At 49.1% G+C, this 10,999-nt stretch overlaps 5 protein-coding genes across 5 annotated transcripts; 3 read left to right on the forward strand and 2 right to left on the reverse strand.

The window, feature by feature from the left end:
* Positions 1-108: 108 nt before the first annotated feature.
* Positions 109-858, reverse strand: FIESC28_10601 (uncharacterized protein; the record flags this gene model as incomplete). The annotated part of the gene is made up of 2 exons (XM_031164732.1): positions 109-799; positions 854-858. The coding sequence occupies 2 exons, from the start codon at positions 856-858 to the stop codon at positions 109-111; spliced, it is 696 nt and encodes a 231-aa protein (XP_031011220.1).
* A 469-nt stretch (positions 859-1,327) lies between these two features.
* Positions 1,328-2,501, reverse strand: FIESC28_10602 (uncharacterized protein; the record flags this gene model as incomplete). The annotated part of the gene is made up of 2 exons (XM_031164733.1): positions 1,328-2,272; positions 2,325-2,501. 2 exons carry the CDS (start codon positions 2,499-2,501, stop codon positions 1,328-1,330), a joined length of 1,122 nt encoding a protein of 373 aa, XP_031011221.1.
* Positions 2,502-3,621: 1,120 nt separating this feature from the next.
* Positions 3,622-4,862, forward strand: FIESC28_10603 (uncharacterized protein; the record flags this gene model as incomplete). Its single annotated transcript, XM_031164734.1, has 5 exons — positions 3,622-3,786; positions 3,840-3,876; positions 3,925-4,357; positions 4,405-4,478; positions 4,525-4,862. The coding sequence occupies 5 exons, from the start codon at positions 3,622-3,624 to the stop codon at positions 4,860-4,862; spliced, it is 1,047 nt and encodes a 348-aa protein (XP_031011222.1).
* A 679-nt stretch (positions 4,863-5,541) lies between these two features.
* On the forward strand, positions 5,542-7,887 carry FIESC28_10604 (uncharacterized protein; the record flags this gene model as incomplete). The annotated part of the gene is made up of 2 exons (XM_031164735.1): positions 5,542-6,006; positions 6,058-7,887. 2 exons carry the CDS (start codon positions 5,542-5,544, stop codon positions 7,885-7,887), a joined length of 2,295 nt encoding a protein of 764 aa, XP_031011223.1.
* A 781-nt stretch (positions 7,888-8,668) lies between these two features.
* FIESC28_10605 (uncharacterized protein) lies at positions 8,669-10,558 on the forward strand (the record flags this gene model as incomplete). The annotated part of the gene is made up of 1 exon (XM_031164736.1): positions 8,669-10,558. One exon carries the CDS (start codon positions 8,669-8,671, stop codon positions 10,556-10,558), a length of 1,890 nt encoding a protein of 629 aa, XP_031011224.1.
* Between the last annotated feature and the right edge of the window lie 441 nt (positions 10,559-10,999).

The raw sequence follows: 10,999 nt of genomic DNA on the forward strand, positions 1-10,999 counted from the left end.
ATAATTACATGTCACTCGCTAAAGTACCTTCATGGACGGCTACTTTCAGTTAAAATATACTCCAGAATGTCTTTATATACAAGAATACCAAGGTCGAATAAATTCCAGTTAGATCGAATATTTAAGAAATCGCTCCAGCTCCGAAGTCCAGTCTCTAACAGGATCATTCTGCGCCAAACCAACTCCATGCTTTCCATCGGGAAGAACGACAAGCTGAACCTTTCTCCCATGCTTCGCCATGGCCTGAGCATACAAATAGGTGTTCTGAACCGGAACAAGATCATCATTCGAAGTGTGGAAAAGCAACGTAGGAGGTGTCTTGTCGTTCACTCTGTTTTGCACTGAAAGCTCCTTGATCTGCTTCTTGGTAGGTTTATTACCCAGGAGGTTGTATCGCGAGTTTTCATGAGTGTAATCGTCCTCGAGAGTGATAACGGGATATCCCAGGATAGCAAAGTCGAGGTTAGTGCCGGGAGTAGTGGCTGTTGTTCCAGCAAGGTGACCACCAGCCGAAAAGCCCCAGATACCGAGTTTCTTCAGATTCGGGGCTTGTTGGCGGATGAGATCCAGTGCGCCGAGGGCCTCATCCATGGGCTTGGGGTAGAGTGGTGGAGACATGGTGCTTGCTGTTGAGTATTCGAGCATCCAGGCGTCGATGCCGAGGGTGTTGAGATATTCAGCTGGTTCTCGTCCTTCGTGACCGTTGGCGAGAACGCTATAGCCACCACCGGGGACAACTAAAACGCCGACGCCTGTTGAGTTGGCGGCCAAGAAGGCGGTGAGTTTTGAAGGGTCGAGTCTGTTTGTATTGTCAGTTGACTAACATCACAACTTTTACCAACGAACTACTCACTTCATGATGACTGGCTGGGTAACGCAAAAAGTGTTTATCAACGAGAACTCCCTAGAAACCTGGGCCGACATGGTCAGTTATATAACCATCTCCAATTACCCGGCGCATATAGTCCCATCGCCACATGGCCAACTGCCGTGGATGAATTCGACTGTGGGGAGTTGATCACCCCGCATAATACCACGTTGAAGTCAATTTACCCGGCCAAATCCTGCAATCCCGGTGGACTATCATCCGAGCATCTTGCCAAGACTACTGTTCCTCGCATGAGGACCGAGGTCATGGTGCTAAAAACTCCACCAATCGTCGTCTCCCGTCGGTTATTCAAGTAATAGTTTCATATTTGAGCTACCAGCATGTTATATTTACGGGTCATGATCTGATAAAGCTTGTCCTTAACAGAGCGTATTAATACATGGATATTAGATGCCGATTTCCCCCGCTCATTGCAACAGTATAGATCTGCTCAAAAGTTTACCCAAAGAGCTTTCGGGCATTACCCGCGCGCACAGCATTTCCCTTAACAACATCACCCAACGCGCCATCAACCTGCTCATCAAAAGCAGCAGCATACTTAGCCGCGGTCTTCGCGGGCGTAAAAACATAATCCGATCCCCAAACAATCCTGGTATAATCCACCCAGCGCAACAAAGAAGGAATGGCAAAGTTCACGGGCCAAGGTCCTGCCAAATCGAAAAAGAAGTTGGTGGAAAGCGTCTCCTTCAGAGACTCCTCGGTAAGATTCAGGCCAGGGTAGAGAGAGCTGTAGGTGATGATGCGGTCGAGAGTGGGGATGAGACCACCACCGGCGTGCGACATGATCCACTTGAGATTGGGGAACTTTGTGGGCATGCTGGTGTAGAAGAGATCTGCGAATGCGCGGGCTGTTTCGAAGGGGAAGTCCAGTGTGGGAGCGGCGAATTGACGGACGGCGAGGGGACGGTTGAGGGCTTGCCACTGCTGTTGGGAAATGGCCGGCGCGTCCTTGTCGATGTCAAATCGGAGACCGTTGAATTGGGTGCAGGGAGTGGTGGGATGTTCAAAGATTGTAACATTGTACTCATTCAGTGCCTCGTAAATAGGCTCGAGATCGCGATCACCAAGGTAAAGACCGTAGTAGTTAGACATCATGACGACGCCGTCAGGCTTGGGGTCAAGCTCGTTGAAACAGTGCTCGATCTCTTTCAGCGATGCCTCGATATCGGGCAGAGGGAGAGACGCAAAGAACCCAAATTCCTTAGGGTACTTTGCCTTGACCTCAGATCCGTAATCGTTGACCTTGCGGGCGAGGTCAATGGCCTTCTTGGTAGCATCTTTGGAAGGAACAGTGAGATAGACACCAGGGCTGGAAATTGAGAGAATGGATCGCTCAATGTTGTTCTCCTTCATGAACTCCAGATGAGACTCGGCATCCCAGCTCTACACGTACAAGTCAGCCTTTACCTCATCACTATCAATTGGATATACCCACGGGAGTACCGGGCATTCCATCGGGACCAGGAACATGGCCAGCCTCCTTCAAAGCCTCAGCATAGAAATCCGGAACAAAATGCGAATGAACATCCACCTTGGCCGACTTGGCTGGTGGAGGCGTGCTTTTACAAGCAGCGACGGTTAAAGAAAGACTAAAAACTGACAAGAACTTCATTGTAATGACTGTTGATAAAAGAATGTAGTTAAAAGAACGTGGTGAAGAACATGGCAAAAAAGACTTGATGTAAGGGTCATGCAATCCATTTAAAGAAATTCCCAACGGCTCAACAGTCAAGGCCGCATTGTGCAATCAAATCCTTCGCGTGGTTTACTGTCAGTCTTAGTGGCGCATTGGTCTGGTAGTAAGCGCTATTCTCTGGACGATGTTACACTGCCCCTTGATGTGACAGACGCTCGGGCCGGTGCCTGAAGTTTATCTTATCTAAACGACGATAAAGACTTGGACCGCATTGTCGGTAGATGTCTGAAGGATTCAAAGTGGAGCTGGGGAAATTGAGACTGCTGTTCTGGCGACATCCAGCAGTCAAGACCGAGTCGACATTGTTCTCTATGCAATTGTCTTGTTCTGACTGAACCAACATGCATTGTTACTATCTGCATGGTACCCTTTAAGGATGAGGTATCGGAGAAAAGGCCCCGGGGACTAATGACAGCAGGCAGACTTAAACAGTAGGGGCAGAGTCCAAGACACGGCAAGACGGGTGGGTGGGATTGACCCGGAAAAGCTTGGCCGAGAATAAGGCTGGAAAAGCTGGGGTTTTTCGCATTTAAGCTCCCAACCAATTTCCGAAGGCGTTCGGATCCGTGCTTCCCAGTCGCGAGTAGGGCTGGGACCATCCGATGCTGTGTCAGAATGTCACCTCGCAATTTTAATAGCAGCGATCCTTCGTTTTCACCCAGGCGCAGCAAAACTTCAAACAAGGGCACCTTTGCTTACTTATCTAACCTGAACGAGACAAGTCATCTTTCAAGCCGTGCTGATCGCTTCTACAATGAGTCTTGATCAAAGACATTGTAAAATCCCTTGCATAAAACATCATGAGATGACCACACAAATACTCTTATATCCGCCACTTTCCAAGCCTTCGCGGCAGCTGGTGTTCAGATACAAGGTCAGACGCTGTATTTCTGAGGTCATGTCTGAGAGGTGAAGGGAGAATGTGAGCAGGCAGGCAAATTCTGACAGGAGGTAGGCCACATAATAAAGCCCCGATGTATCTGTCAATTGACGGACACGTCAATTTCTTCTCCCAATTTTCCGAAATGCTGTAACCATGTATGTTGCCGACATTTTTGTGCCTGAAGAGTGCCATTCGTTGGTGGTCCTTGGGTTCTTGTTCACTGTCCTCGCTACGGTTTTTGTCATCTTGAGATTTATAACGAGGATTTGTTTGTTGAGAAATGTTGGCGTTGATGATCTGTTCATCATTCTTGCGGATGTGGGTGTCTGGGATTTGTCTCGCCATGTTATTACTCCGACTGACATCTTTAGCTGGGTACTCTTGGATTCTTGATTGCTGTTATGCAACGTGAGTACTCACCTTTCCGACATTACATTGTCCTGACAAAATGAGTAGAAGTTAAATTCGGCCTCGGCCTACCGCCCAACCCAAAACTCCTCTCCTCGATCATCCAAGCGACGACGGCGAGCGTCATCTCGTACACCATCTGCCATCTCGCCATCAAGCTCTCCATATCCTTCCAATGCCTCCGAATATTTACTACACGGACCGCCCGCCGACTCTTCATCAGTCTCATCGTATTCTACGCCGTATACGGGATGTTATGTCTCATGCTGACAGTCTTCACCTGCGATCCTATCGCGAAGTACTGGGATGACTCGATGCCAGGAAAATGTCTTGACAATAGAGCTTTGCGATATGCATTTGCTGGGATCAATATTGTCAACGATATCACGCTGCTCGTAGCGCCTATGCCGTTCCTACGTAATCTACAAATTGAGAGGCGGATCAAGTTCGTTCTGATGGGCGTGTTTGCCGCTGGTGCAGTGTGAGTCCTCTCCGTTATCGCAGAGATAAGATACTGATTAGACGCAGTGCTTGTATCGTTGCTGTCATCAGACTGCACTCGCTTTGGGCCTACAGCTCAGTCTCTATTACACAACGACCAGGTAAGTATTTTCCCAACTTAGCATTGTGAATGCTAACCTTCCCCAGCCAAGGGCGTCGACATCGCGATATGGTCCGGTCTCGAATGCAACATCGCCATCATGTGCGCCTGCGTCCCCTCGCTCAAACCCCTATTCTCCCGAGCATTCCCGAGCTTGCTCGCGCTCCAATCATCGAAGTCGGACCGCAGCAATAGTCTTCAGCCACCAGACTATTCCCCTCCGAGGCCACGGCATCCCCTCCAGGGCATCGACCAGGGCATCACGGTGGAGCAGTCATTTGAGATGAGGACCACGACAGCCAGTGACGATAACACGAGCGAGAAAAACTTAGTTACTGTGAATACGTCGCAGTATCGGACAAAACGTATGAGGCATGCGAATTAGGTTAGGATTTGGACCTCTCGGGTGACCTGCAGAGCTTTTATAGTTCTGGAGCATGGTCGTTTTACCTTATATCGAATCTTATGGAAGCAATTGATAACTTAGAAAGTTTTCTGGATCCATTGTACCGACAGCATTTAATTGGCCCTTCGATTCCACGTCGCTTGAAGCTCTCCAGAACCCCACGCAATAAACCCCCAAAAAAGGAACACAAGCCTACATCCAACTCGATGGCCAGTTTCACACTGATACAATCGGTGTATTGTGACTTCATTTCCGGGTCTCCGGCTGACAGCCTCGCCAATGAAACGGCGCGAGGCGCCGGTTACCTAGGGCAATGAAGTGTCCATGCCATCGTGGCTCACTATAATGACATCCTGCACTTCCTGATTGATAGAGCTCGGACTGCCTCTTTCAGCCTATTCCAGATCATAGTAGAAAGTAACAGATCGTTTTCAAACTTCTTTCTAATGTCAACCTTAGCTGGAGCCGGTCTGGTCCAAAGATTAGGGTTCTGAAGCATTATAAAAGGCATGCATCTCGAGAGTAAGGTGCAGGTTTTATACTACCCCAAGCACATCGAAATATAAGTTCAGCAGCACCTGAGAAAGGCGACTTCTGAACTTATGACATGCGTGTCCCCGATACCCCTTCATTCCTAAGCAGCAGCAAGAGTCCCGCAATGGACAACCGATCCTTTCCGGAGAGGAAGACCGAGATGGGGCCCAATCCCCTTATCGCGGCATCCCCAGAGGCAACGCTTCGATTTTTCCGATATCCGGCCCCGACTGTAAGAACTATCTGCAGGATCAGGAATCGGGAGGCGCTAGACTTGGATGATATTGAGGAAGGGGCATTGGCAATCAACGATCCCAGGGCTCCTATCGATGGGTTTCTATTCACTCCTACACTCCTCCACGTTTTGGGGGATGACCCTCGTGCGGTATGGTACGGACGGCACACTCTGTTCCTTGTGGGTGAATTAGCGTCCTACTCGCTCTTGCACTGGGACAGAAATTTGCCACACTACATTGCCCACTACGACCCCCAAGGCCTCGATGACTTCACGTGCCCTGCCGTGGTTCAAAGCCTTGTAAAGGCAACCTTCCATCAACAGGGGTGTCCTGACCTTCCGATTAAGCCTATGGTACGCTCTTATCCCTTCTGCTCTGTACTTTCATATGCTAACAGATGATAGGAGTGTCCCAAGTCGGACAGGATGGAATCTGGGTTTTACTCTCTTTATTTCGCCCACGCTCTGTTGATGAGCAAGCCGATTCCCGACCAACCTATCCCCGAGCCCTTTGTTCAGATGATTCGAGACTTCCACCTGAACCCCGCGCCATCAACATCCAATGCTGTTCCCATGCGGCCTATCCGACGGACGGCTACAGGACCTCTCGAATGGTCGATGCCCGACGCAAAGATGTCATCCACATCCTCAACAGCATCAGATAGGGTAGAAGAGGTTGTTAATCCCGTTCAGGGTACAATGTCCTCCCCTAGCCCGATGCCTCGAGGCGATTCATCTTGTGTCTCCAGCTCTGGAAGAGTTCTTCTCCCGGCTAGTTTATCGGGACAGAAATCGCCATTTCCCCGCGGCTGTCTCCCTTTCCGTAGCGCTCCCACCAATTCTGGCGCTGTACCCGGATCCAGTCCTTCCAATGGACCATCCGCGAAGGGCAAAGAACCTGCGGCGTCTTCTACCAATGATTTGTCAACAAGAGACAAGGAGTTGGAAGCTAGTGCCACTAATCCACCATCGGCAGAAGGAAAGGAGCGTCAAGGCTCCTGGCATGAGCGGTGCAGCGAGTTAGTGGATACACTCACTAGACTCGAAGCGCATGGGAAGCTTTTGAGCCATTTGGTTGCTTTGAACGATCAGATGCCGATGGAGGAGGCTTTCAACAAGTTTGCAGCTGCTGAAAGCAATGCCCTGATAGCAAACGGAAAGCAGCCCGAATACACATCGTTCAAGGAGTTCATGCTCGCTGGCGTGGATAAACGCTTCAAAGCCAATGAAGTCAAGTCAGAGCTGCTCAAGATGATATCAGAGAAGTCCCAGGAAGAGACTCAAGCCGCTGCGGACAACAGCCAGTCAGCAGACGGAAATTGGCGTCAGAGCACCAGACTCAAGGAGATGATGTCAATCTACGAGGAACGACAACGCGTCTGTATGATGGACGCGAAGTCAAAGTACACGAAGATCCTGCGCCACTACTATGAATCTCAAGCTGGTGTGGACAATGGCCCATCAGCAAAGGACAAAGAGCCTACCTACGATTTGTTTATGAGAGACAAGGAATTTGAAGTTGGTGCCACCAATCCGCCATCGGCAAAGGGCAAAGAACCTGCAACCTCTTCCATCAACGATACATCGGTAAAAGAGAAGGGTTCTAACGCCAGCATTACTAATGGCCCATCAGTAAAGGCAAAGGAGCGTCAAGACCGCTTGTACGAGACGGTGATGGCCGAATGCACGGAGACGGGCCTCGCTTTGGCGAAAGCGACCTCCGAGGAAGCAGTTGCGTCGGCAGCTGTTCTAATGGCTCGGAACCGACTTGATGGCGTAGACTTTGAGCTATCAGAACTCAAGAGATGGCTGGATTTCCATGAGCTCACCAAGGAGGAATTGAACAAGGCCTGTGACAAGGCTTCCCTCTTCATGTCAGACTTACTTAGAGACTGCATTATCAACCGCGATTGCCATGTCGTACAGGAGGAAAAGGAACGCCTCATGGTAGATGTCTATCTGAACCGCATGAACCCCACGCCCTTGATGGAGGAAATGAACCGTCTGGAGGAGCAGCACAATGCCAAGACTGAGGCTAAGAGGAAAGTCAGAAGTCAGTATGTCGACGCACTCACGAAGAAAGGATTCTTGGACGAGGCTCGGGAGGGGCGTTTCGCAAAAGATTTTCCAGACTCCCGTATGAAGTACATGGAGAGTCTCTTTGGAAACAGAGAGTTTCTGTCATATGTGCCAAATCATGACTCCCACAGTCGTGCTGGAGACAATGATGAGTAAGGTTTTTCTCAGCAAACTTACATCTGAGAAGCAGCATGGCTCCCTCCACCTTTAATGCTTACATGAGATCTCATTTTGTCCTGCCCTAGGTCAAGGGTTTTGACGAAAGGCAAGATGCCTTTCTTCACTTCCAGGCAATTTCGCTTTCCTCCATCAGCATCAGAAGGAGAAAAGGCCACAAGCAGGTGAGGGAAGACATTCTCAACGCAGGGCGAAAGAGAAAAAATGTCTTGTGAGCAGTGGAGTCATAATGCTTAAAACTTCAGGAACTATCAACACAAGCTCTGGACACTGAGAAATTGGCCACTGAGAGCCTCCTGCATCAACTGACTCAGACACTTTATGTCAGCTCAGGTTGCATTCAAGCTGATCTTTTCACATCTAAAGCCAAGTGGATGACCCATCGGCTCTCCAATGGCTCGACTTTCGCATCTCAACTACCATCTAGTCTAACATATATCCAAAACAAAAAAACAAAACAAAAAAAGTTCAAATTCTTACTGTGCCAGTTTTGTGTAGCGTTGAGATGCCAATGTGATGATTATCCGCCACTGTTATCGCAGCGATCATGACTTCGCCTGAGCCATGCATACTGAGGGCACCAATATTGAAACCCCCCTCACATCCAGCTTCCAATATTGTGTAACCATAAGTTGCCAACGTGACCCTGACCCTCCTATCGTTGCAAAGTGATCACACCTTTACCTGAGCCTTGCTTACTTTAGACGTAAAGCTTAAAAGTCCCTCGTGTCCGCATGACTGTCTTCCACCAGCAATCACCATGCATCCAACTGAAGTTTATCTCGAAGGTGCACTGCTTCTGGAGAAGCTATGGCGCGAGCCTACTCCAGACAATTTACACTGCTTGTCATGTCAAGAGCCATTCACCAGCGGCGTTCTAATGCGGACCTTTCGCATGGTAGCATCAGATCATGAACAAACGGGGTACAGTAGCAAAGTACCTACCCGTCACGCCACCATACTCTTCTTCGATCGCCATTTCAGTTGTGTGGTAGACAACAAAATTAAGTTCTCTGCAGTAAGCCATGTTTGGGACCCAAGCATCTCCATGGCCCAACAGCAGCGCAAGACTATACCACAGACTGAAGAGGCCGCCCGCAAAGTCGTGGATATATCGTTCAATGTTTACAATGGCATCGAGAATTCTGGCCAAGAAGCTGGTGAAGTCTGGCTCGATTATTTGAGCGTACCTCAATGGTGCGATACGCTGCGAGATGGTATCATTTCCATTATGCATGAACTCTTCTATGTCGCAGAAACCACCATTCTCCACTTGGGCGACATAAGCCCAGATTCAATCCAGCATCTCTACTCCGAAAGCCGGACTGATGAGCGATTGGATGCTGTTGTTAAAGTTTGCAACTCAAAATATTTCTCGCGTATCTGGACAGCAATGGAGCTTATCAGAAGTGGTCGTGTGAGAATGATGGTTGGCACAGGCAACTATCTCGCCAACAATGACGATGCAGCGTTCATAGACCGTCTCTATGCAGTTTGGGTCGACGAGACCATACATCATAGATTTGTACATGTCTTAGAGAGAAAGGTAGAAATGGGGAAGAATCGTGTCCCCTGGAGTCTCGGTCTATCATCAGTGCGATTGGCCAAGTCCCTCAGAATGGTCAACTTCGCAATGGGTTCGGCTCTCCTTTGCAAGAGAGGGTGCAGAGACCGCATGGACTTCCTTCACGCTTTGAGAGGAATCGTTGTTCCAGTAGGTCATTCGAGTGTGGGTGGCTCAGATTTCAAGACGGAGTATTATCGGCTTGCCTGGGAGTGCCTGAAGCGGCACGATATGTCTCCTCTACTCATGACGCCTTACATGGGAGCAATTGAAGTTCGGGGGCCGGGTCATTGGTCTGAGTTTGCCAACTGCGATGTTTTCACTTGGCAACTCGAGCACGAGACTGCGCCTCCGGTTTTTAGCGAAGAGCTTTGTTTCGACGCTACTAACTATCTTATTTCCTTACCGCTCGTGGAGATTGGCATCGTATCTATCATCAAACAGCCAGTACATGGCGAGCATCCGATCCACTTGTCAAGATTGTCCAATACAGCCAAGGTTGTGCTAGACATTGAAGGGCCTGATCTTCAAAGCTTTGTCGCAGGTATGGAACGGACACACGGATCAAACCCGCCAATAATTATGGACCATTTACAAGAGACAAACCAAACAGAGCGTCTTCAGCAAGCTCTGACAAGTATTTACAACCAATCCCATCTAACACGCTGGCCAATGAAAGGTGAGTACAACGTCGAATGGCTTGCAGAAGCATTATACTTGTCCAAACCTCGACCTGGGTCCAGTGAAAGTATTTTGGGTGTGAATATGGCCGGCGACGGAACTTCGCATTGCCACCCATATGATTATACCTTCGGTATAACTTGTACAGGCTGTCATAGGACGTTCGCCTACAGAGCTGGTGGTTTTATCCTGCCAAGCGACATGCGAGGAGCAATGGCGTATCGTATTCCGAATCTACAATATCACCTGACGCAGAAGAATGCAGTAGCGGTCTTTGTTAAAGGAAAACGCGTTGTTGGACGGATGATTTGGGCGAAGCCAGCGTGTGCGTGTGAGAAGTTGTCGACGGTGACGGTGAAGATGCCTGAGCTTTTTCTTCCCAAGCGCTTCTCAATTAACCACTGAAAACGCGGTTCAGTGTTGTTCACCTCGTTCAATGGTGTTTGCGAAAGTCGTTGCAGTAACCACTGCCAGTGCAAGGCTTTCACAAAGCATAGCAATAAATGTTTCTTCTACACTCGGGGAGAGCGGGAATGCACCCTGATGATTTGGACATGGGTAATCGCTTCTATGACATGAGTTGCTTGGAGTGTGACGGCATGAGGCTGGTTGAAAGGCTTGTGTGGTTGCCATAGTACCAGGCTTGGTCGTAGGAGAGCAATCATAAGCGGAGGAGTGAGTAACTTGGGAAATTGAAAGTGGTTCTGTTGTTGTGATGGTAATTAGACCAATTGAAACCAGTGTCTGATACAACCAGTGTCTGCTGTAGGAGCCCACCCCAAGTCGCCGGCCTTGCTTGATGTATATACCGAGAATCCAGTGACATCTTCCACATACGACCATACC

The sequence above is a fragment of the Fusarium coffeatum genome (genome assembly GCF_003316985.1).
Source record: "Fusarium coffeatum strain FIESC_28 chromosome Unknown BRIP53273_contig_323, whole genome shotgun sequence".
Taxonomy (NCBI): domain Eukaryota; kingdom Fungi; phylum Ascomycota; class Sordariomycetes; order Hypocreales; family Nectriaceae; genus Fusarium; species Fusarium coffeatum.